Source organism: Dioscorea cayenensis, chromosome 9 (genome assembly GCF_009730915.1).
Source record: "Dioscorea cayenensis subsp. rotundata cultivar TDr96_F1 chromosome 9, TDr96_F1_v2_PseudoChromosome.rev07_lg8_w22 25.fasta, whole genome shotgun sequence".
In the NCBI taxonomy this organism is placed as follows: Eukaryota; Viridiplantae; Streptophyta; class Magnoliopsida; order Dioscoreales; family Dioscoreaceae; genus Dioscorea; species Dioscorea cayenensis.
This window is the reverse complement of record NC_052479.1, coordinates 1768333-1794442: the sequence shown is the minus strand read 5'-3', so window position 1 is coordinate 1794442 and position 26110 is coordinate 1768333. Positions and strand designations below refer to the sequence as shown.

The 26110-nt window shown below is 34.7% G+C and overlaps 1 protein-coding gene and 1 pseudogene across 1 annotated transcript; both read left to right on the top strand.

Moving 5' to 3' along the window:
• The first annotated feature begins 1587 nt into the window (after nucleotides 1–1587).
• On the top strand, nucleotides 1588–19024 carry LOC120269087 (regulatory-associated protein of TOR 1-like). The gene is given in 32 exon segments (XM_039276375.1): nucleotides 1588–1948; nucleotides 1950–2102; nucleotides 2104–2187; nucleotides 4820–4922; nucleotides 6143–6225; nucleotides 6302–6460; nucleotides 6555–6675; nucleotides 6809–6916; nucleotides 7627–7666; nucleotides 8722–8876; nucleotides 8979–9123; nucleotides 9220–9298; nucleotides 9501–9602; nucleotides 10742–10825; nucleotides 10945–11055; nucleotides 11345–11698; nucleotides 11798–11984; nucleotides 12769–12900; nucleotides 12935–13014; nucleotides 13016–13382; nucleotides 13578–13651; nucleotides 13654–13687; nucleotides 13690–13739; nucleotides 13742–13907; nucleotides 14019–14142; nucleotides 14997–15121; nucleotides 15236–15312; nucleotides 15314–15382; nucleotides 15483–15584; nucleotides 16984–17069; nucleotides 17153–17228; nucleotides 18375–19024. Coding segments are annotated over 32 exon segments (4041 nt in total). The 5' UTR covers nucleotides 1588–1876; the 3' UTR covers nucleotides 18714–19024.
• Nucleotides 19025–21688: 2664 nt separating this feature from the next.
• On the top strand, nucleotides 21689–24009 carry LOC120269086 (annotated as a pseudogene).
• The last annotated feature ends 2101 nt before the right edge of the window (nucleotides 24010–26110 follow it).

Here is a 26110-nt window from a genome sequence, read left to right as displayed (position 1 = left end):
AAGAAACCTCATTATAGATTTTTGTACAAAAATTATAAAAAAAATGATGCCTCTCTCGTGCGGATTAAAAAAACTTAAACCAATTAAATTCAAATCAGATTTTGATTATGTCAAACTCGCATATACATATTTTTTAAATATTTTATAAATAGACTTTTCTAATACGCGTCATTATCATTAGATATCAACATAATACTGTCATTCTCTCGCCTGCATTAAAACAATGGTAAATAATATTAAACTGATGAGTCATACATATACAAATAACAAAAATTTTACACGATTAGCAAAACACGATACTTTACACTTATGTATATGTATATGTATATATATATATGTAAAAAAATAAAAAAATTTAAAATATAAACATGTATGATTTTGTGAAGTTTGTAGTAGTTTTTAAAAAGGACTCAAGACAAAAGGAGGGACACTGCTTTTAAACAAGGGCCCATTTTTTCTCATTATAAGCTGGCTTCTTACTTCCCCCTCATTTCCTATTGGCCACAAGCTGCCCACTTAGCTGGCCGCAACGTAAAAAAACTTCTTTTTATTATTTTTTTATATTTTATTTTTTGCACTTACACCCTTATAAATATGAATAATCATCAATCACATAGTATGCTTTTTAACATTTCATGTTTGTGTCTTTATACATATATAATATTCGTATCCCCCAAAAAATAAAACCATGCTTAACATGAGTGTTTTTGTTTGTGTAGTACCTGTTTTTTTTTTAAATCAAATTAAATTTCATTGTTTGATTCTTATAAATAATAAACATGCACGGTGATCATATTTTTTTTTTTTTAAAACAAATAAAAGAATTCATTTTTGTTCATAATTTTATATTGTCGTTTTCTATACTTTAAAGATTGTTTTTTATAACTTTTTTTAAATAAACGATTTAAAAGAATCACGTTTGAAAAAAAAATACATATATAGCTCAGGGATTGAAATATAATTTCACCATAAAAATATTTTTTAAGAATAATTTTGAATTTCAATTATGAAATAAAGTAATTAAAATTTTGATATATGCTGATTTTTTTAAAGTATTTGACTTCATATACAAAAAGGTCACTGATAACATAAAATATTTAATATTTTTTATAATTAAGATATTATATAAGATCAAAAATATATTTTTAATTGTCTTAAGTTGGTAAATTTTGGGGTGTAAAAATAAAAATACAATATTTACAGAAATAAATATAAGTGAAATTGCTAACATTTTATACATACACAATAAACTTAATACTTAAAATTCAAAATATAAAACAAAAATTTTAATTTAAGAATATATTAAAGTGAAAGGAAAAACATCACACCGTGATTTGGAGTTGATCCCGAGGCACTCATACTTTCAATCAGACGGCTTAAATTCTTCGAGAAGCGGGTCGGATCCTGGAACTCTAGCTAAGGATTCGAAATTTAGAATCCGACCCGATAAGAAAGGAAACTTCTAAAAATCAAATATGAAAAATAATGAGGGTTAAAATAAAAAAAGAAAAAACTCAAGGGGTAAAATGAAAAAAAAAGTTATTTTTTAATAATATTTATTTATTTTTCCATATGCGCCCGCCCCTTTCGCTGGCTTCCGCCTTTTTCCCTCCGCCTCCACGGGCTCACCAAACCCTAGCTAGGGTTTCGTTAGGGTTTCTATAGAGTTCCGGCGCCGCCCTCGGAGCTGGATTCCCTCTCGGCGTCACTCCGGATCTCCCTGCGCCGCTGGGCAAGTGGTTTCGTTGATTAGCGGTGTCTTTTCTTGCTGAAATCGAGAGAAGGATTCCATTTTTTAGGGTTAGGGTTTCGGGGTTTTAATGGCGGCAGAGGCGAGGCTGGGGCAGGGGTGAAGGATTGACTGTGTGTGAGTTAGATGATGGCATTGGGGGATTTGATGGCGTCGCGGTTCTCGCAGTCTTCTTCGCCGTCGGTTTCGAACCATTTGGATGAGTTCTCAGGGGAGGGAGCATTCTGGGGATGTTGGTTCTGCGGCGGTGCAGAGAAGGGAACAGGAGGCTGGGGTTGTCACCGGGGTTAATCCTGTGGAGGCTGCGACGACGAGCATGGCTTATTTGCCGCAGACGGTGGTGTTCTGTGACTTTTAGGCATGAGGGATTTGAGGACTGTGTGCCCTTGGGGCCCATCGAGAGTGGGTTGGTGTCTAAGTGGCGACCCAAGGATCGGGTAAGATGTTACCCTTCTTTGATATTTGTTGTTTGTTTATTTATTGCTAATTTTGTGTTTTTTGTTGTCTTTGATGGTTGGCTTGCTTGAATAATTGATGACTTGTGTTCGAGCTTTTTAATTACTAAGGCATGTTCAAATTAGTGGGAAGAAGAATCTAGAGCTAGAAATTGGTGTTTAATTTGTTTTTAATTTTTATTTTTTTCTGTATCTCGTGAAACCATATTATGCATCCTTTTTGCATCTGTTAGAGAAACATTTGAGACTTGCTGTTCCACCAAAGAATGCTGTAACTATGTTAAAAAGGTCCATCAATCTTGATTGGTAATTGGTTAGTTTATTTCTTGATAAACTTGATCTCTGAATTTTTGTTAGAATAATGCAGAAATGTAGCTCATTGTTTCATATATGGCCCTGCTTGACTTTTAAGGAAGGCTGTTTACCAACTGTTTATAGGAAGTCACTCTTTTGCAAGTATTTTCTGTTTTAAAAACATGAAATATCAAACTTCAAGAATGTGAATCATGTTCTGAAGCCTTTTTAAAGTAAGTTTCTATATGAGAAGTTTTCTGTGACCTCTTGATTGATTCTGTGCACTAAAAAGTTTCTTTCTTGATTGAGGTGATCAAGATTGTCATGCTGGTAGTAATGCAAATATAATAATTATCTCAAGACATTTTTCTCGATATCATTACCAGTAAATGTGTTTTATCAACCTCTAAATATTATCTAGCCTCCACTGGTTCCATCGGTGAAGTTAATGCAAAAATTAAAACATGGTAGAAAGGTATATTTTGTGTATTTCGACAATTAATAGGATTGGTTTGCATAGAGGTGATGGGCCGAATATGTTCTTTTTATGTCTTTTGTGACACCTTCTGCATGTGTAGGGAAAGGTTTTAAAATGAAATAGTCATGACCTTCTTCCTTTCATCCGATTTTTTTTCAATCTTCTACATCTTGTTTTTTACCTTCTACAATCTAGGTTCTTCACACTCTTGATGATTTTACGTAAAGCTAATTGAAACTTAGTAACTGGTTGTTACTGTCATGAAAATCTCATATTCTGTTATATTATTTGAGGCATGGACTGTCGAGTGCTGTAGGTTCAGGTGGTGATTTGCAAGAAGAGTATGTGGTTTCCAGTGTAAAGTAGACACTCTACTTTGCTTAGTAATTTTGTTAAAATGTTGGAGCAGAAAACAAAGGTAGAGGGGGATGATCTTCTGGTTAGAGTAAGGGAGTGGGGTGAGCAGATATCTTTATGTTAGAGTAGGGGAGATGAAATGATAATTGATGGTATTTGTAAGATATGAGCTTGAGAGTGGGTTGATGCCCATTGTTGCATGTGAGATATTGCTTGAAACAGCTCCTTTTTTATTATAATGCATACTAATAAAAGAAGTTCCTATTCTTTTACTGATCCTACCATGAAGTGCATGTAACCAGTTTCAACTAAAAAGCTTTCTTTCCATAATTCATATTTTGTTTGATATCCTCTAATTGTATGTCTATTCATATAGTTTTTGAGACTTTAATATTATGTATACAACATTCTATTGCACTAATTCTGATTTCTGTTCAATACAAAGCAGCCTGCATTAACTGTGGTTAATAAGGGGGAATATAGTTTCATTTGTGAGTTGGATCAGGAATGTTATGGTTCTTATAATAGTTATTTTATTTATTTATTTTTATCAGTAATGTTTTTACAGATTTTTACGTTACATTTTTTGGATTGAAAGCACAATTATATTAGCCATAGGATTATTGTTTTTGGGTCATGCTCCTTATAATATGTGCTATTCCCAATAAATTATCAACTTATTAGAAAAATTATTTTTTTACATTTTTAAACTAAATGACTGAAGAATGGAAATTCACTAATAACGTTGACCGTGCAAAGTTATGTTCTGTAAACTTTGTTCACCGCATCAAGTACACATCTAACTCACCTGAATGTTCTTATTTGGTTGCTACTATGATAAAAATCTATTAAACAATAAGTAAAAGGTTGTAAAGTGAAAAACCAATGAAGGAATGTTTATAAAAATGCTCTGATCTACATTATGCATTTACATTCACAGAGATGGATGGATTTAGTACTGGCAATATAGAAAAAAATAATTCATTCACGCAGGGTGGAGAAGGAGTTGAATAGGAGGATTTGATGAACTTTGTTTATTAGTGTGGCGAAACTAAAAGAGTGACTTTTTGTTGGTATTAGGCTTCATTATGTCTTAACCATGGTCCATAGTCATTTTTGAACTTTTTGAGGGTGTGTGCTTTTGCCTCTTAGAAACACTCCTTAAGAGAACTTTCAAATATTAAACATAAACATTTATAGAAGACATGACTATTAGTCAGCCATTAATTTGTTGCTGAAATAGTTTAGGCACTTGCTAAAAATCAGTGGTTGAGATATCCAACAGTTTACTTATTTTTTCTGTTAATTGCCAGCCATCGTTCTTTTAACATAATTTTTTTAATGTCTTGTCTATATATTTCCCTCGCTTTGGTGTTTTTATTTTTCTTTGTAGTCAAGTGAAAACTGAAATTCATCCTGCTCTCTCTAAAATTTGCATTTGCCATTTGTGTTCTAAGAAAGTTGATTATAGATTCTTTAACGCAGATGAAGACTGGCCGTGTGGCACTTGTATTGTGTTTAAATATTGGTGTTGATCCGCCAGATGTAATAAAAATTTCACCTTGTGCAAGAATGGAGTGCTGGATAGGTAAAGTGGGCTGTGCTAACCTTTTTATCTTTCTGATTGTTTTTAATTGGTGTACCTTTTATATTGGTAAGCTTTTTGCTACTGTTTTTATGCTAAGACTTATTTGATACCAACGAAAAATTTGTTATTTTGATTATTGCTTTATTTTAGATGTGCTAGAACTTGACATATAACAGTTATGGATGATATTGCAAGTTATTTGTTTGTGAAAGTGCTGTTTGCCTTTCAGTGTGTTATTGAATCGATTTTCTTGTAATTATAAATGCACTGTTGTAGGCGTTTAACCAAAGCTAAATCTTGTAATTCTTCATCCTTTGTTCTTTAATTAATGTTTCTTCAGGAATGTTTGAAATTTTGATGTTATCAGAAGTTACAATTACTTATTTGTCCCGTTCTAATCATGTTTAGCTCATTAACTTTTTTTTAGTAAGATTCACAAGCAAGCTGAGCCTAAACAGATATTGAATACTAAATTGTTAACAAATCAAACAATTGCCTAAATCTAGTCTTAAGTTGGCATGTGTATTACCACCTCTTTGTTCTTCTCCTGCTGTTCAACATGATAATCTTGCTATGGTCCCCATGCCCTCAAATACACAATAGCTTCAGTAACTGGTTGGTTGTATCTTTTGTTGTTTCCTATTGTGCACTTCTTTCTGTATGTTTCCATTGGTTACAAGATTGTTGGCTTATTTCCTGTTATTATTGGCTACAAGGGAAAGTGAATGATTTTTTTATGATGCGAATTGTCCATGCATTCCTGTTTACTCATGTTAAAATTTTTTAATTCTGTTACTAGTTTTCCAGTTATTTGCTTGCTAACTCTCTGAACTGTGTTGGTATTGAACATTTATGGTTATTCAATTCTCTTCTCCTTTTTCTTTCTTTGCATACTAGTTAAACAAACACATGTCAATTTTATTGTCATATTTGTGTTTGTAATTCATTTGCGTGATTGCTTGTCAACAATTTCTCGAAAAAAATTTATCTTTTTGATAATCATTGTTTTTTCATGCTTTTGCGATCATGAAGAAACTGATGTATGGTTATTTTTAGTTGTTTTCACTGTACTTTCTGAATTGAGAAGCACATCCTTACGTGTCACTGAATTTTTTTTTATTATTGTCTATACACTTGTTAATCATTTTAAATCATGTTTTGTGGAATCCGAAGATCGATAATTTATAGCTAGCCTTGTCATACACCTATTTGGTTTCCAGATCCTTTCACCATGGCTGCTCCAAAGGCTCTTGAGACAATTGGAAAAGCCTTGCACACTCAATACGAACGTTGGCAACCACGGGTAAAGGTGCTATAACTCATAATACTTCAACATAAGTGTGCTTTATTTCTTACCGTAAGAGTCAATTTGATGGCAGGCTCGTTACAAAGTCCAACTCGATCCAGCTGTGGAAGAAGTTAAGAAACTTTGCAATAGCTGCCGCAAATATGCTAGGTCTGAAAGAGTTCTTTTTCATTACAATGGCCATGGAGTACCAAAGCCTACTGCTAATGGTGAAATATGGGTTTTTAATAAGGTCAATCCTCTGTGATATTGATATAGTTCATTGTCCTGAATATCATAATCAAGCATAGTTATTTGACACTTGTCGATCCTGCTACCATTTGCAGAGTTATACACAATATATTCCTTTGCCGATCAGTGACCTTGATTCTTGGCTGAAAACACCGTCAATATATGTTTTTGACTGCTCCGCAGCTGGGATGATTCTCAGTGCTTTTATAGAGGTTCGCAATACAATTTAACATGTATTTGGATTATATGATTTTTTTTCATAAGGATACTATGTGGAACATATTCTATTCTTTGTTGCTTTTGATGAGAATTCATATATTCATGTATGTACACCCTTTATTTCTTTTAGCGCAAGAATGGGGCTCTTCTAGTGCAGCTGGTTCTTCATCAAAGGACTGCATTCTGCTTGCAGCCTGTGAAGCACATGAGACTCTGCCACAGAGTGCGGAATTTCCCTGCTGATGTGTTTACATCCTGTCTTACAACACCAATCAAAAATGGCCTTTACGATGGTTTTGTCTTATGATTATTTTATTTTATTTTTTTTCTGGATTATTCATGCAACATGCAGCTCTATTTCTTACCTCTGACCGTTAGAAATTTCAAATTTTGGTTTATATTAAGCGAGATGATGAGCTGCTTGCTGTGGACTCCGTCATTGTATCTGACATTTTCCTGAATAATTTTGGCTTTCTTTATGACTACTTGTTTGATTTTTGTTGGCCTAGGAGCATGTAAATGTTTTATAAAATTCAACTTCAGCTGGCAAACTCATTTCTTTGGTTCTGTCTGCAATTAAATAGCCTGCAATGTTATTAAATAATACTTGCAAATAGCCAGGGCTAATTTATTATGCTTGATTCTGTTGTTGGCATGCTCAAGACAATACTTGAACTCTAAATTTTTTGTCATTTCTCAATAAATCTGTTGGGTTCAATTTTGAAGTGGCCAGGCTTTTGATTTACTTCCAATGATGGATTCTGAAAATTAGTTCCATATTTGGATTGGCACTGTTTATGTTTCTGGTGACTACTGGTGTCAACCAAATTGTTTGTACCACTTAGTGCAACATAAACTTTTGATTGTAATTGTAACAATTTCATTGTTTGAGGTGTGGATCAAGTGGATTAGTATAGTGTGGTCTTTGTGATGGATTTATTCTGCTAGTTGTTCCTAGTAAAGGCATATTAAACATTCACTTGAAAAGGTTAAAAGATTATTTGGGATCATTTCTTTCGGTATCTTCTTGTGATCATTATTGACCATTCTATGAAGTGCAAAAGCTTGGTAACTTTACCTGATGAATTGAGTGGATTGTAATAATTAAGCATCAGGATAATATTATAATACTCCTGTATTTGTCAGAAAGCAAATTCAGGTAATTACAATTTGGGGAAAACTAATTACAATGAAGCCTGAAGGATACTTGGTGCAAAGATGAATTAAGCAAACTGTAACAGTTGAGTTTAAGTGTCCACTGGAAGCATTTTGGTTAAATGCAATTTGACGAGTAAGTGTTTGCCTTGAAGCCTAAAACACAATTGGTGCACAAGAGACTTACTGTAATGGTGCTATGAGGTTATGTACTTAAAACACACAATTATTTGATTGCCCAAAACTTTGAAGCAGAGAAGTGATAACTGTTTGCATTTTCATGGTATACATACAAAAATTGCAAAAACTCAGTTGTAAAAATTTACATGAGATTGCACATGTTTTCTTTGGATTGAACATATATACTATTTTTCTTTGCCAGACCTTCCTTTGATTCCCTCTACATTCACCTGTTTTTACGTGTGGTATGCTTACCTGCAATGTCCACCAGCTACTGGACCTCTACTCATGAAATGAATTTAATGATCTCATTTTGAACGTGCTTTACAGAGTTTCCTTGCATGTCTATTGCTCAAAGTATATATGATCTTTATGTGGAACTTTAGAACTTTTTTTTACTTGTATCTTGAGTTTGCAACTTAGTTGTTTGACAAAAATCTTTGTTCATTCACTTAGAAATTAATAACTGATGATTTCTGTTTGTCAACTAGAATTATGTTGTGCGACCACAGGCCATTTAAAGGTCCTTCCATGGCTTAAAATGGTTGGTGTGATCTTTTTTATCTCTTTCATCTTTCTTTAAGCCTTATGGTTGAAAAACTACTTAAATTGTGTTCTTTTTGGAGTCAGGGTATAAATTTTTCCAAGAGCACACTGTCTATGTGCTAACATTTCTTGTTTAACGACATTTTTATTTTTGCCATTCAGGTTCTGCACTCGGTCATTACTTCGTGATACCCTTGATCACTCTCTTATAGACAAAATTCCTGGAAGACAAAATGATCGGAAAACGCTTTTAGGAGAGCTGAACTGGATTTTCACAGCTGTGACAGATACTATAGCTTGGAATGTCTTACCTCATGGTATATGTTGTTTACTACTGGATTTTCACACTTTTAGGTAATGATGTTTTCTAACATTGTCCGATGAATCTAAAGTTGATGTGAAAATTTCATATTGCACAGACCTTTTTCAAAGGTTGTTTTCGCAGGATCTACTGGTTGCTAGCTTATTTCGGAATTTTTTACTTGCTGAGAGAATCATGCGAGCTGCAAATTGTTCACCAATTTCATATCCCCTACTACCATCCACTCACCAGCATCATATGTGGTACCCATATCTTGACTGTTACTAATTTTTCCCTTTTTTTCTTTTTCAATCTTCTGATAATGATTCTTATAGTTGTTTATATTGTGCGCATATTAGGGATGCATGGGATATGGCGGCTGAGATTTGCCTTGCTAAGCTTCCCCAGTTGATTGAGGATCCAAATGCAGAATTTCAGGTCTGATTCAAGAAAATTATTATTGATTCTCATGAAAAATTTTTCCGCTGAGTTAATTTCAGTTTGTTTGCCTTTTTTATGCATATTTCTGTTGATGGCGCCTTCATAAAATGAAAATCTGATAAACCTCTTCTTTATGATTCAGCCATGATGCCTTCCTAAATTCTATTAAAATCTCATAAACATCTTCTTTATGATTTAGCCGAGCCCCTTTTTCACCGAACAATTGACTGCCTTTGAAGTGTGGCTTGACCATGGTTCTGAACATAAGAAACTGCCAGAGCAACTTCCTATAGTTCTTCAGGTAATGCTTTTGACTCAATAGACATATAATTCGTCTCAATATATATTTTCTTGGCTTGATACAGTGACAATGTTGTCTGGCTTTGTGCCGAATGGATGGTCATTATTCTTACTCTGTATGCTCTGTGAGAGTAGTTGAAAGTTACTTTTTTACTTGGGTCTGCATAAATTCGTGATATTTTCCAACTTCATTACCTTGTTTGATATTATTTTCTTCTTAGTCTGTTGTGGAAAAACATTTATGCTTGATGTATATAATTGTGTGGCAATTTAGCAGCAGTTGCATCATATGATGTTGGTCTATGGGCATAATGGCAAAAATATACTGTGTAAAGATGAGTGGATCAGTCTTACTGGAGAAAAGATAATTGGCAACAAACTGATTTTTTAAATAAGATCATCAATTTAGTGGAATTTTTGAGAAAGACATTTACAATGGATGCGGCGAACGTGCACTTACACTTCTTGTACTTGTACTTGTCCTAGCAGGCTTATTTTAATTAATTTTGATGAGATTTGAACAAATTGCAAAGGGTTTGATAGAGGATCATTTACAATGCGTGAATCATCCACTTTTAGAAACTATTGTGTAGTGTTCATTTGTCACCGTCTTTTATATCAATAATTTAGTGATGTGCTACATTTAGTTCACTTGCTTATTATGTACAAGCTGCATAATTCATTTCACTATCCTCACAGGTCCAACTTTTGTATTATGTCTCAGTATTTTTGAAGGTTTTTCATGTTCGTTTAGTAATTGAAATTCTAGCTGGATATATTTTGCTTCCAAATGTCTTCTAACTTCGTAGATTTTACTTCCTTGCCATCTTTTATTGTTTTAATGGTTGGCCATTCAAATTATTTCTCGATTGTACTTTTTCTGTAGTAATTGTCTTATTAGTTTTTGTGGGTCCCTGATTAGACTTGTGATCAATAATTGGTTTTCTATCTTGTTTTGAACTGATTAAGAACTAGCTTTTATGTATGCCTCTTCTGTTTTTTTGATGTTTATACGTGGAAGAAATAAATTGTATTGTGAGGAAAAAGGAAATTTAGTTTTGTATTCTGAAAGCTTTTCTGTTATATTAGCGCTTTTCCTGCTTTTTAATTTTTTATTGCTAAAACCCTAATTCTTTTTAGGTTTTGCTTAGCCAATCTCATCGTTTCCGAGCACTGGTTCTTCTTGGAAGGTTCCTTGATATGGGGCCATGGGCTGTAGACCTGGTAACTCACAATTGATATTAGTTAACTCATTTTTTCCTTTATTTCAGTTCAAATCCTACAAAATTTTCCCTTTAATTTTGGTATTATTATTGTAGAATTCATAGTTTTTCGTATGGCAGGCTTTGTCTGTCGGAATCTTTCCTTATGTGCTAAAACTACTGCAAACAACTGCTATGGAATTACGTCAAATTCTTGTATTTATATGGACCAAGATACTTGCTCTTGATAAGGTATGTGCTGTCTTCTATTGGTTTGGCATAATTGTTGTTTATGTATTCCAAGCCAATTTATTGAATGATCTATATATTTTTGAGCAAATTGTGGCCTCTTTTTCCATACTTTACTTTATGTTGTTATGAAAGCTTTCCTCCAGGTCGTTTTTAGTTTCTTGCTATCTATGTTTTTGGTTGTGTTTAATTATATCATATTAATTACATTTCTGCAAGCAAAGTCCTTGGTTTCTCTTAAGTTCTTTTGCTATGTACACCCAAATTGTAAGAATATTTTTGTGGGTAAAAGTCTTGTCAGGTTGATCTGGTGAAAGACGGGGGCCATGCATATTTCATCAGGTTTCTTGACAGCATGGATGCATACCCAGAGCAGCGTGCAATGGCTGCCTTTGTTTTGGCTGTTATTGTAGATGGCCACCGTCGTGGCCAGGAAGCCTGTTTTCAAGCAAATTTAGTACATGTTTGTTTGAGGCATCTGCAACTAGCAAATCCCCATGATGCCCAGACTGAGCCTTTACTTCTACAATGGCTTTGCCTTTGTTTGGGGAAGCTGTGGGAGGATTTCTCAGAAGCACAGTTGTTGGGTCTGCAATCAGATGCATCTTCAATTTTTGCATCTCTATTGTCAGAGCCACAACCTGAGGTTGGAACTTATTTTTCTGGCCTATTCTTGTTTTTTTGCTATATGTTTCTGATACTATGTGTATTTTTTTTTGTCAATCATGGTTTACATGTGTGACAGGTCAGGGCTGCTGCTGTTTTTGCGTTAGGTACCCTTCTTGATGTTGGATCTGACTCTTTCCGAGATGGAATGGTTGGTGATGGGGATGATGATGATGAAAAGATGAAGTCTGATTTAAATATTGTTAGAAGCCTTTTGCAAGTTGTTACCGATGGAAGTCCTTTGGTGAGGGCTGAGGTTGCTGTAGGTATATAAAAGTGAAACCCCCATTTAGATATATGGCCACACAATAATTTTCTTCCATCTTGTTTGCATGATTGCACGTTTTTTATGTTTGGTAAAATGGATATATTAGTACAAGTCTGTTATCATTAAAGATGAGAATGCTTTGTATTTGCTATGTTGATGGCATGTTCTCTGATGTAATGACATTTAGTTTCAGGTGACTACATCAACATATTAGAATGGGCTACTAAGATGGTTGTGTATGTTGTGTTTGATAGTAACAGTGAATATTACCTGTGGATATGAGAATGTTTTCAAGAGAAGACTGGTTGTGATTTAATGTATATTAGTTGAGAATTTTGAGATGCTGTGTAGATGAGAATGTGATGGTTCATTACCCTGCGCTTTCTTGTGAATACCAAGATTGCTTTCAAGGGGTAGGTGGGCTTTTGGTTAATGATATATTAGTTGACACTGATTTTTCTTCTGCTATATTCACATGCAGTAGCAAGATGTGTACAGTTACATGAATCCTTGATGCCTTATTTGGCTGGCAATTTTCCATTATGGTTCTATGGCATTTATTTTGATAATAATTGATTGTGTTGAAGTTATGATATCACCGTATGCAGTTTTTTTAGTCATATATAACATTTTTGAGCCCTTTTGCTTTTTAGTTATTTGTGGTTATGCTTCTCTGTTCAACTAGTTTTTGTAGTAATCTTATGTGCACCTAAAACACTGTTGAATTATCTTTATTTTTTTAATCTTTTAATTTTTTTGTACTGTGATATACTTATTTGCAGCCCTTGGTCGATTTGCTTTTGGGCACAACAAGCATTTAAAAGCAGTTGCTGCTACATACTGGAAACCTCAGCCTAACTCTTTGCTTAACACACTGCCATCTTTGACTAATATTAGTAACCCAAGCAGTGGATATACTAACCCAGGCCAGTTTGTGCAATCTGGGCCCATCCCTTTCTGCCCAAATTGGTCCTGTAATGAGAGTTGGTAGTGACAGCATGGCTGCTGGTCGAGATGGAAGGGTTTTCCACAAGTAGCCCTCTTGCATCTACTGGAATTTTGCATGGTTCTCCACTATCAGATGATTCTTCTCAGCATTCTGATTCAGGGATTTTATTGAGGGAAAGCACCAGTAATGGAGTCATTGGTTATACTAGGTCCAAACCTCTAGATAATGCAATCTATTTACAGTGTGTTTTGTCCATGTCTGCCTTGGCTAAAGATCCATCGGCCCGCATTGCTAGTCTTGGCCAAAAAACCCTCTCAATTATAGGGATTGAACAAGTGGTTACAAGGGCAGTGAAGGTTGGTGCAATTAATCAGCATGGAGATTCATCTGCTTCTTCTACTCTAGCTGGAATCACACGCTCATCTTCATGGTTTGACATGAATGGTGGTAATATATTATTATATTTTATCATCTGCTTTCATGATTTACCCGAGTTTAGTGTACAATTGGTGTGAGCCATTTTTCTTGTTTAGAGTTGTCATGTTTATATGGTGCTCTTGTGTTAATAAAGCTTTGTAACATGCTATTCACACCTAATTTTATCCTTGTGTGAATCATTTATTTTACGGTTACTTTATGCAGGTCATTTGCCAATGACATTTAGGACACCACCTGTTAGCCCTCCTAGACAAAATTATCTTACTGGTCTCACGAAGTAGTGTGTTCTTTAGAATTCAGGCCTCATCAATTAAACTCCCTGACACTGGACTGGCTGATCCTCTACTTAGTTCTGGGGATCTTGTGTGGCTAATGAACGTAGTTTACTTCCACAATCAACTATATACAATTGGAGCTGTGGTCATTTTTCCAGGCCACTTCTTACTGTGGCTGATGACAATGAGGAAATTATCGCCAGACGAGAAGAGAGGGAACGGAATGCTCTGGATCGCATTGCTAAGTGTCAGCATTCTTGTGAGTGGTTATACCATTATATATTTTTGGTTTTATTTAGCCTTGTTCTTACCTCATGAATGTTCCTCTTGCTTCTCTAGTTCATACATTTATGGTTTATCCTGGTTTCAGCTGTAAGCAAAATTGGCAATCAAATTGCTAGTTGGGACACCAAGTTTGAAATGGGTACAAAGGCAGCATTGCTTTTGCCCTTCTCTCCTGTGGTAATTGCTGCGGATGAGAATGAGCGGATTAGGTAATAACAGAATAGTCATTTTTTGTTTAATGGTTGATAAGGTTTGGTAGAAGTTGGGGATTGCCTTGTTAGTATGATATACTTTGGTTGATCAATATATATATCAGTAAAAATCTCGAGCATGATGTTCTTACATTTCTTTATATTTATATGGACACATTTCTCATAAGAGATCTATTTTGTTGTATTAATTAATATGGTGGTGCTGATTTTAGTATCCTACCAATTTGACTGCTACTTATTACTTCTGTGTCTGAGTTGTGAAAGATTTGTTGTTCGAAGAAATTTCAATATTGTTGGAAACTAATTGATTACTGGAATTCTTCATATCGGGCTAGCATTAACATAGCGGGCCGAACCTTAGGAGAAATTTATTTGGATGCGGTTTTATTTTAGTTGATTGAAGTGGTTTTTGCAAATGGTTTCTTACGACCTTTACTTGGACACCAAGTTAGGAACTATTTTTATTTGGCAAATTTTATTCTTTAGATGATATCATTTGAGAGTTATATCATGGAATTATTTTTGGACTTATATAATTTAACACACACACATGCAAGTACATTAGTTAGTGAATGTGATCCTTATTATAAATTTAGTTTAGGCTGTGTTTTACATAGACCATGGTGTTATAAATGAGTGGCTTGTATCTTGACTACAAAAATATTTGGTAGCTAAGTACATCTTCAAACCCAATTCTTATTCCTCCCACTCCACACTCTTCTAGTTCTTTGTAACTGCTCCAGGTCTCCCTTTTATGTTGTCATATGGTCTGTGGCACTTGGATTTCCGGTTTTCTTTTCATACCAAAGAATTTCCACATCACTCTTTTAAAACTTGATGTCATTTCGTAGGGTATGGAACTACGAGGAAGCTACGCCACTGAATAGCTTCATCAATCATGACTTTTCTGATAGAGGAATATCTAAGTTGTGTCTTGTAAATGAACTTGATGACAGCTTGCTTCTAGTTGCTTCATGTAAGTATCTGGTACAGTTCTAGTCCATTAGCTGTTGGCAATAGTAAGTTGCTTTAAGTTTTATTTATTTATTTATTTATTTGAAAAGTTATAAATCATAGATGTCTGGTACAGGTGATGGAAATGTTAGAGTATGGAAGGATTTCACTCTAAAAGGTAAGCAAAAGGTTGTAACTGCATTTTCTGCACTCACATGGTAGTAGACCTGGTGTTCGCATTTCAAATGCCGTTGTGGACTGGCAGCAGCAGTCTGGTTACTTGGTAGAGCTCCTCATCTGTCTAATAATTCCCTATTACATCTTTCACATTCCACCAGTGATATTAGATGAGGTTCTCACAACATTCTCTCCTTTATCAACAGTATGCTACTGGTGAAATGCCATCTATACTGCTGTGGGATCTGGACAAAGAACAATTAGTTACACAGATTCAGCCATCATCAGAAAGTACCATCTCCTCATTGGTGGGTGTTTATTTCTATTTCTCTTTATAAACTTTTTGCACCAATTTTTGGTTTCTTAAAAAAGAATTATCATCTGCTTTATTTCTCATGTTGACTTTGATGAATTACTACCTCTTCTTGGCATTCTGGGATAATGCTTATGTTATTGTTTATCCTTCAGTTTTTGTCAAAGTGTCATATAATCTTGATGGGTACATTGCTAAGAATATGTTCTTATTAAAGACAAAATCTTAGCCCTTCTTTGAGACTAGTTGATTTTTTCATCTGTTCAGGTTACTGCAAGAAACTTTGGCTCACCAGATCTGCTTGTGCACTTATGCTCAAATTCTCTCAATTCATTCATTTGTTTCATAACCTTCTCTTTCTTTGTAATTTAAGAATGAATTTAGATCATTTTTCTTTTGAGGTATTCTAAGGATTCCTTCTTAGAGTAAAAAATAAATAAAACCAAACTGACTTGAACATTATATGTGATTTTTTTGATAATGTCCATATAAACTCCATCCTTATTGATAGCCTAGGAAGCTACATTATATTTACAGCCAGTTTGAGGGTGGATAATGACATCAATGCCACTTTTTATGTTTTTGCATGACATCATTCTTTTGGGTATTCAGCATTTTGGTCGTATTCAACAATCTCACTATCTTACCAGACAGAAGTTATGGTGTATTTTGTATGATTTTATGTGAACTCTAGTGCTTATATGATTTAGAAGTTTTTTCCCCACAGAGTTAAGGTATTGCAACGGTTGAATTGAGTGGGCATAATTTGAACAATTTGATGCCAACATGCAACCATCGCTTCCTTTCCAAACAAGTAGATCTAGTATTGAGTGGGCAACTCACAATTACATGTGGAAAGACAAGCACAATGGACGGATCTAGTTGTATGAAAAACCAAACTCTATTGTTGAAATATGAAAATTTGGTTTTTAGTGTCTAGGCTTCACAATTTTGTTAATGAAGAAAGTTGGATGGGTTCTCGGTTAGAAATGATATCATCTAATACTTTATATCAGAGTCAACAACCTTACTTTGGCCATTTGTTAATTTTGTATTGACGCACATGGTGTTTGTCTCCTTACCTTGCTTTGAGTTTCACTTGCTGAGAATGATACTGCTTGTATGTTGGGCTATCCCTCTTTATACTTTTTTTCCAAATGTTGGCTTGTTCTTTAGACTGTGTTTTTAGAGATCCTCTTTGTTGCGTATGTGGAGCCTTTTATGCAATTGAGATTGAATTTATCTATTTTCGCGAAATACATGGTTCACAAAATCCACTCTCAACTTAACCATGCGTCTTGCTTGCGATATTTATTCATTCTACTCTTTTTATACAAAATTCGGCCACATATTTATATTGCAATTGTTTAATCTTGGTCCTTTGTCATGAATAGTCTGCTTCTCAAGTTCATGGTGGTCAGTTTGCTGCTGGCTTTGTGGATGGATCTGTTAGGCTGTTTGATATTCGTACTCCGGAGATGTAAGTAACCTCCTTAGACTGGCTGAATTTTTCTTTGATCATTCGTCTGTTGGACCTTTTTAATTTTGTATTGGTGCTTCTAGGCTTGTTTGCGCAACAAGGCCTCACACTCAAAGAGTTGTTGGGGTTGGCTTTCAACCTGGGTTAGATCCAGCCAAGGTAATGGGAGATTATGGACTGACACACATATTTTTGTGTGAATTGTGATCTAGATTCTTGAGGTCATCAAGAATCAGTTACTGTGTTGAATACATTAGAGAACTCCCTTATAGCTTGCACTATTTTGTCCTGTCCGTTCTGATTTGTGCCTAGAACATGCTTGCCAGCCGATGTGTCACATACACTAATATTTTGAACAAAGAAAAACACAGACAATGCTGAAGTTTTGAGTGGTAGTACCTGCAGAACTTCACATGCATAGGCATCAAGCTAGCACAGTGTATTTTTCTTTTATTAGCTAAGATTGATTTATGACCTAGGTGTTCTAGTTAAGTGAAGGTGTGGTGTTAGACAAATAAATGAGCAGCTGTGTGCAGCTTGAGCTTGGTTCCACATAAGATTGAGTTCCATGCGGTCACTCTATAAAATTAGTTGATCTTGATATCATAATTGAGTTTGAAGCTTGGTTTGAACCTAGCTTGGGCATGGGTAGAATCACTCTAATTGGCTTTATTAAGAATTTTGATGGACGAAAATTACACCAATATAAATCTTGTTGGGGTGGTGGGGATGCTTCTCTTATACAAAGCTACTTCTTAGAGCAGTACTTACCAATTTTTCTGATTTCTTTCTTGAACTCTGTCAGCAGCAACACATAATGGGGTTGGTTCAAGACACAAAACAGGGCTGCTTGGGAACCTAGCTTTTGTTAGTTTGCAGCCCTTGTAGAATTTGATGTTGGCTTAACACGTCATATCAGGCTTGTGGGTGTATGCTATATGGAGTTATGATAGTTGGAGAAACAAGGATTGCTGATATGCATGAGTCATAATATGGACTTTTTTGCTTAGTGTCATAAAATGATAGAACATTTATGTTTTCTTAAGCTCACGGCTTTACCTAGACCCATCAATCTTGCGCTCCTATGCACCTCGTACAAAGTATTATCTCACTTTAAGATAAATTTGAAATATCAGTTCTTTCTTTTCAGTAATCTATTTTGTTGCAGATACATTATGTATATTTCTTGTTTCTACCAGGATAAAAACAATTTTAACTTATTTTGATTTATCATATTTCCAATCAAGACCTATTTTGGCACCTAAAACCACGGGGTATTTCTTTTTTTGCTTATTTCATGCACAGATTGTGAGTGCTTCTCAAGCCGGGGACATTCAGTTTCTGGATATAAGAAATGACACCACGTCATATCTCACCATTGATGCTCATAGGGGCTCTCTTACAGCCTTAGCTGTCCATCGCCATGCCCCTGTTATTGCGAGTGGTTCAGCAAAGCAAATTGTTAAAGTATTCAGTTTGGAAGGGGAACAACTGAGCATTATCAGATATTACCCCACTTTCATGGCTCAAAGAATTGGCTCTGTCAGCTGTCTCACTTTCCATCCTTATAGAGTTCTCCTTGCGGCTGGTGCTGCTGATGCTTTTGTCTCAATCTATGCAGATGATAGTTCCCAAGTGAGATGATACAATTGATTTCTCTTGCAAGGGGGTGAACCCATTACATATGCTCAGTTCAACCACAAGACATGGCTGTATGAGCGAAGTGATTTGATCCTTTATTACGACTTCCGAATCATCTTGCCATGTTGGTATATACTTCTCTGACCTTCATGTGGTATTTGTATGTTACAATATTCATTAGCCTCCCCAGCAAAAACGTTGACATATTGCCAGGGATTCCTGCATTACTCTTGGAGGCTCTCACAAAATAAACATGGTACCTAGGTTAAAGATGTAAATATCTCCTTTCTCCCCTTCTCCTTGTTTTGCCTTTTCTTTTTCCAATTTCTTTTGTTTTTCCTTTTTCTTTTTCTCTATCAATTTGTAAAAAGTGCCCATACTCCATATTTTATATAAATCAGGTTTGGTGGGCTCTCTGGATCGGTGTAGAAAATTATTGCTTGACTGATTCCACCTCTAATCTTTCATTTTTTTTAATTTTCGTTTGTATTGTTCTGCAATCTGTTAATTGTGATTTTTTGCGATGTGCTAATGATTTTCAGATATCATGGCCAAAGTGGTTTAGTGATCCTTGCTTTTAAGTGCCAGTTCGATTGAAGAATGCTTTTGTATGTTTATCATGTTTTTGGTAGATTCATCAAATGCATCTAAGGTGATTAATTTGTATCGGAATGGCTCAGTTACGAGTCAGGTTGTATCCTTTGTGTGCAATTGCTTATGATTGTGAAGCTTTCAATTTGATCCGCTTTGATGCATGTGTTTGCAGTTTCAGGGAAATGATAGCTAACCTTTAATTTAACATTTTGTTGATGCATGTGTTTATGGTCTAAGGAAAGTGATTGCTAACCTTTCAGTTTGGTGCACTTGGCTGTTGCATGGTTCACAGTTTCTGGTAAGTGATTGCCAAGCTTTCAATTAGACCCACTCTGTTGGTACATATGTTTACAGTCTCAGGTAAGTGATTGCTAAGCTTTCAGTCAGATCCCACATTGATGCATGTTTTTACTTTTTACAGTTTCAGGGCATTTGTCAATTGTTTAAACCTTTGTGTCATTTACAAAAATTTTGGCTTGCTTATTGCTTGCAGCAAGTTGATGAATGGTAGGGTTAGTGGGGTAAGTGAGTTTAGATAAAATGTTGCCTGCCGGCAAACTTGTTTTCATTCGTTTTGCATTTGGTTTGCTCTAGTTTATTATTTAAATGTTTTCGATGATTGCATGTTTTACATAGCCGATCAACTTACAAAACTGGATTATGTTAGTTTTCTGTTTCTGCTAGTTGTTTCTTGTTTGGTAACTTGTGTTTCTTTTGGTTTAGTTTGCTGTTTGTAGTTCTTTTTGTACTGTTGTAAACATTTCTTTTGTTTGTTTAATAAATAGCTACTTACAAAACTTGCTTACTGATATTATTTATAGAATCATTTTTAATTTGACAGGTAGCTTTTGAGCTCTTTTGCTCTCAAGTCTGTAAATATACTGTGCATTTTATACAAATAAAGACTGATTATTTTGTTGTCTAAGATTTTTAATTGACATAATCTCCAATTTTAGAATGAGTATCCAGTCCAGTGTTGTACTATCTGTGTGCAATTTGAAATAATATTTTTGCAGCTGTTTGTTTTGACTGGACTGACACTGTTTATAGCTTCCATTACTTTGTGGAGCATTACTCCTCTATGTCTATGGTTGATGATTCTTTTTAGAGTTTGTGGACCATTGCATCTCTTTGATGTTTGATTGATCTTGATAGGATCTTATTCGCTCTTAATTGCTTAGCCTTTGCCAAGAAAATTCCAAGTAATTGGTCACATTTACTTTTTGGATCAATTAGTTTTTAATCTTGACTTTGCAAATTTTAATTATGTGGTTCATTGTATTTTCTCTTTTATTTTAATTTAAGTGGTAAAAAGTTTTTTTTAAAAAGGTGAATAAACCACATTATTTAGTATAAGAAATAAAGACTATAACAACAGAAGCCAAAGCTTAATAAAAATATCTAGAAGTGGGATGACCAATAACAAACCAAACCAACAGACAAAAGAAAGCCTTTAAAGAAAGGGATGTTTAGGCTTTGCTTGTATGAGGTGAAAGGAGGGGTTTATAAAGGATGGTAGAGTAAAGTAAGGAAAGTGGAGTTTTTAAGTTATACCTTGTTTGGGACTAAGGTAAGGTAAATGGAGGTTATCAAATCTTCTAATGTTTGGATTGAAGGTAAGAGATGGTAAGGTTTTATGGTGATATTACTAAAATACCCTTTAGTATGTTGTACTAAGATTGTTAGATATTATTATAAACTACTAAAAAAAAGACATATAAAAAAACAAATATTATAAATATTCTCTTACCATAAATATGCTTTTAAAAAAATAAATATGATTTTTCAAAATTATTTGGAAAGATTCAGGGTAATTTTGTAATTGTTTGAAAAGATTAAAGGGTATTTTTTTGTCCAAAAAAATTGAGGGTATTTTTGTAATTGTCTGGAAAGGTTGAGGGCATTTTTGTCCAGAAAAAGTGAGATTGAGGGAATTTTTGAAAAATCCTTAACCCCTAAATAAATAAAGATGTAATTGTTTGGAAATTTTGAGGCGATTTTAGTCAGAAAAATTCAAAAACTCATAACTCCCCCACATTTGGAGGGTTGAGAAATGAGGGTAAATGGAGGTTTCTCAACCCTCCATTTAACCCTCTCATACCCTACCCTCCAAATAACCCTGGATCCAAACAAGGTTTGGTTGATAACCTTACTTTACAAAACCTCCAAAAAGCTTCAAAAAGCTTAGTGGGCAAGAAAAATTAGAATGTTAGTAATGAGTTTTATTTGGTGTAAATTAGAATTCTTTGTGCCAACCAACATATTGAAGAAAATATCAACAAATCTAAATTTTGAAACACCATAGACAACAAGTCATCGGTAAAAAAGGACTTGAAAGAAAGCCAGATTATTCTAGCTGTCCATTTCTTAAGTTTCTTGTTCTTAAGATTCTAAATTATTGCTCATCAATTATTATATTAGTCAGAAATCACATGACCTCAAATGAGGACACAGAGTGGCAAACAAGAAAACAAAAAAACAAAAACAAAAAAGAAGACAACATGCACCATTCTCTTGAGCAGTCAACTCTACACATACAATTAAGAAGCATGAAACAATACACACCTTCAAGTTGATGTAGCACTAACTGAGGCATGGATAATGATCAACTCCTTTCACCACCATGTCCTCCTCCTCCTCATCGCCGGAGACTTGGTGGCTGGATCACCTTCCCTTTCATCACTGGTACTCTCCTACTCCAAATCTCTTGTCTATCCTTTTCTCTTCTTCTTTGAATTTAATTACAATATTTCAATGCAATTTTATTTTATTTATTTATTGTTATTAAATTTGTAGTGGCGATGATAGGGACTGGGATTGCCACAGGAAGTATGGCAAACAACCTGACAGTGTATCTGATAGATATGTTCAATATGGGCAAGTTAAATGCTGCTCAGATTTCAAGCTTTGTTGATGGTTGTCTTAACATTGCTCCTCTTCTCATGGCTATTGTTGCTGACTCTTGCTTTGGTTCCTTTCTTGTTATATCCACTTCCATCATCTCTTCCTCTCTTGTGAGTCCTTTCTCTGTGTCCTTTTGGTGTGTGTGTGTGTGTGTGTGTGTGTGTGTTTTACGTTTACATACTTAATTTTGGGACTAAGAAATTTAAATATATCAAGTTAATAAATATATTTGGAAATTCAAAACTTTCACATAAAAAGGCAATGAACTGAATGAGTATGTAATGCAGGGAATGCTTCTCTTCTTCCTCACTGCAACTGTCAGCTTGTTAAGACCATCTTCATGTTCATCCATTGGTCCTTGTGAATCTCCAACTTCTTTGCAACTTGTAGTTCTCTACACTGCCATAACACTATGGATAATTGGGGTTGGAGGAACAAGGTTGAATCCAGCCACAATGGGGAGCCAACCAGTTTGATAATGCTGATGATCAGAGTATATTCTTCACCTGGTATTTGTTCTCATTGAATGTTGCAGCACTGGTTGGAATTGTTGGCATTGTGTATGTTGAGGATAATGTTGGTTGGGGATGGGGTTTTTGGGTGTCAGTGGAGCTCTCACTGTTGCTAGTCTTGTTCTTTTTCATCTCCGGCCGGAGTTTGTACTGCCGGCATAAGCCTCCCTCAGGGGAGTCCATTCTCTGCTCTTTGGAATTCAATGCTGTTGTCTGTGAAGAGGAAGATGATGAAGGAGAAGATGGTCAAGTTGGATGAAGGAGGTGATAACTTTTGTCATTACTCTACAATTGGTGATGATGATGTTCAAAGGTCTCTCTCCCTAAAATTTACTTCATTTTTTTTTTATTATTGCAACCAATTAAGATTTAAAAAAAAAGAAATTATTTTCACCATTACACAATAATAAAGTAAAAAGAACAATATATATACATCTAACTCTGCTGCATAGTTGACATGCAAAGCATATATATATCTCTACAGTTTGCAAGATGAAATTGAGATGATCATGTCCCTAAAGCATCATCAGTTCAATCCACAAATCATCATCTTCAAGACTTGAAAACAGCAGCAAAGATTTTTCCCCTTTTCTTCTCATCAGTACCTGTAGGCATTTCCATGTCCATGCAAACAACCCTCACAGTCCTCCAAGCTCTGGTCATGGACCGCCACATTGGCCACTCTTTTTCAAATCCCCCAGCATCAATGCTCCTCTTCAATATCTCGTCCACAGCTCTTTTCATATGCATCTTTGACAGCGTAGTGTTCCCGCTCTGGCGACGCTTAACAAACCACACTCCGACGCCACTCCAGCGCATCGGCCTTGGCTACATTCTTTGCACCATTGCCATGGCAATGTCTGCACAAGTAGAACACACAAGACTTGATACATTGTCAGACAAGCCAATGTCTGTGTTATGGTTAGTGCCTCCATTGCTGCTTATGGGGTTAGGTGATGCACTGCATTATCCGGGAAGCATGACATTATATTACCAAGAGTTTCCGGCCTCCATGCGAAGCGTCGCCACTGGTATGGTGTCTTTGTGCAATGGGTTTGGGTTCTACCTAAGCACTGCAACGATCGGAATTGTCAGAAAGTTCACCTACTGGTTGAACGATGATATTAATCAGTCTAGGGTTGATAATGTGTATTGGATGATTGCCATGATAGGAGTGCTCAACTTTGGCTACTTTCTTCTATGTGTTAGGATGTTCAAGAAGGGAAATTGTACTGTTGCATTAGGATGATGATCATCTCCTTGTAATTCTAAAAAATAACCTTGAGCCACCCAAAGGGTCCAACATGCATTATATGCCAAATTCCTTGTCAGGGGTAACCCCTTGGAGCAAGTCAAGGCAGCACTTGAGGAGAAATGGATATTTTGGTAATTTTCATATAGTTGATCTCTCTAATGCGTATCATCTCATCAGTTATGAGAATCAATAGATGCAATACAAAGGTTATTAAATTTGGACAGTTCTGCCAAAAATTAAGACCTATTTTTTTGGGTCAGGCCGGGATAAAACAAGTTTAAAATTTAATAATTATGGATAAGCCCAGCCTAAACCCAGGTCGACCCGGCCCATGGACAAGTCTAATTTGGTGTCCTTGGCATCTTATTAAGAGTACTGGTGGACTTTCCTCTCCTAGGCATTAGGGTGGTCCTCCATTACTCCTGACTTCTAAAACATGGAAATTTGCAATGCCTTCTACCTGATGAAATGGTCACTCAGTGCATGTTGGTGGAGCAAGTTACTAATGCTTTGTTAAACCGCAGGTTCCTCTTGATGTTTGAGATTTCATAAAAGATTGTAAACCTGAAAAGGATGAAACTAAAGATGTAATTAATGATCATATATTAGCTCCATAGTAGCCTTAAAAAGGAAGCTCCTAGCTCTCTGAAATCATAGTCTATCCATATCTTCCTCCAAAAAAGGAAGATTGAGCTGGAAATTCATCTGAACCTACTGCTGGCTCATCTTTCCCTTAAGTATTTTTGTAACATCTTTTATATTTATTTACATCTTTTTCCTCTTATTAGATTTCTGTATGACCTCAACTAATCTAATTTGTTGTAACTGTATGGGAGTTTCTAATGGTAATGCCTTCAATCTGATTTTTGAATTTATCAAAATTCACTAAACCCTTTTTTACTTTGATTCCCAAAATCAATATGCCTAAGTTAGTTACTAATTATATATCCATCTCCTTATGCACTTTATGATACAAAGTCATATAAAAAAGTAGACTCAGGAATGCCCTTCCGAATCACATTGAAAAAATGCAGTACATATGTTTGAGCTTTTGGCTTAAAAACTGAAGGAATTTGGTTTAAAGATAGTCCGAATTAATACTTAGTGTGGTTAGTGAGGTAGGGGGATGCTGCCAAATTTATTATTATTTGTTCTGCATTATTTTGTGTTTGTTTTGGTTATGTTAATTATTTAGGTGTTTCCATGGTTTTATGTATTCTCTTGATTGATTAAGCTACAAAACCCAATTACCAGTATTATTCAGAGAACCATTTCAATTTAATTAGATAGATTTATCTAAGCATTTTAGTCAGAAGGCTCTAAACATAAATATGTTGTGCAATATGTACAGTTTAGAGACAAATTGTTTTATTATTTAAAATTTTAATTGAGACATATCTCCTCATTATGCAATATATATATAAAAAAACTTTATAGGTAATTAGAAAAATTAGAATGAAAGTAAAGAGTTTTTTTTTTTCAACGATTTTTGACCTATTAGTATCGGTTGAAGTATTAATTTATTTCATGCGATCCTAACATGACTTGTCCACTATATTAAAAGAAAATATTTTTTAATGGTGTTTTTTATTTAGTGTAAGAGGTAAATGAAACCCAAATAATGCTTGGACGGAGGTAATTGACGGCTTTTTTTAAAAATATTATAGAAAAAATAAAAAATTACCGAATACGCATATTCTGCATTATTCACCAGAATGTGCATTTTGAGGAAAAACATGAAAAAATTTCCTGTTTTCTATTTCGTTTTTTTGTTTTTATTTTTTAGTTATTAAATAGGAAAATGAGAGATATTCTCCTATTTTTTTTTAAGAAATAAAAAAATAAAAAAAGTGGAAACTTGATTCGCTCTCCTGTTTTTCCATTTTTTTATTTAAAAATTAGAAAAATTGGAAAAACGGGAGATTTTTCTCCCGAAATCTCCGGTTTCCCACTTTTTGATTTAAAATATATATATATATATATATATATATATATATATATATATATATATATATATATATATATATATATATAACCCTCACTTCTAAGTTACTAACGGCCGCATTATTTATTTAATGACTATAATTATTTCGGTTGGATTTATTTATTTATTTATTTTTTATATAATACCCACT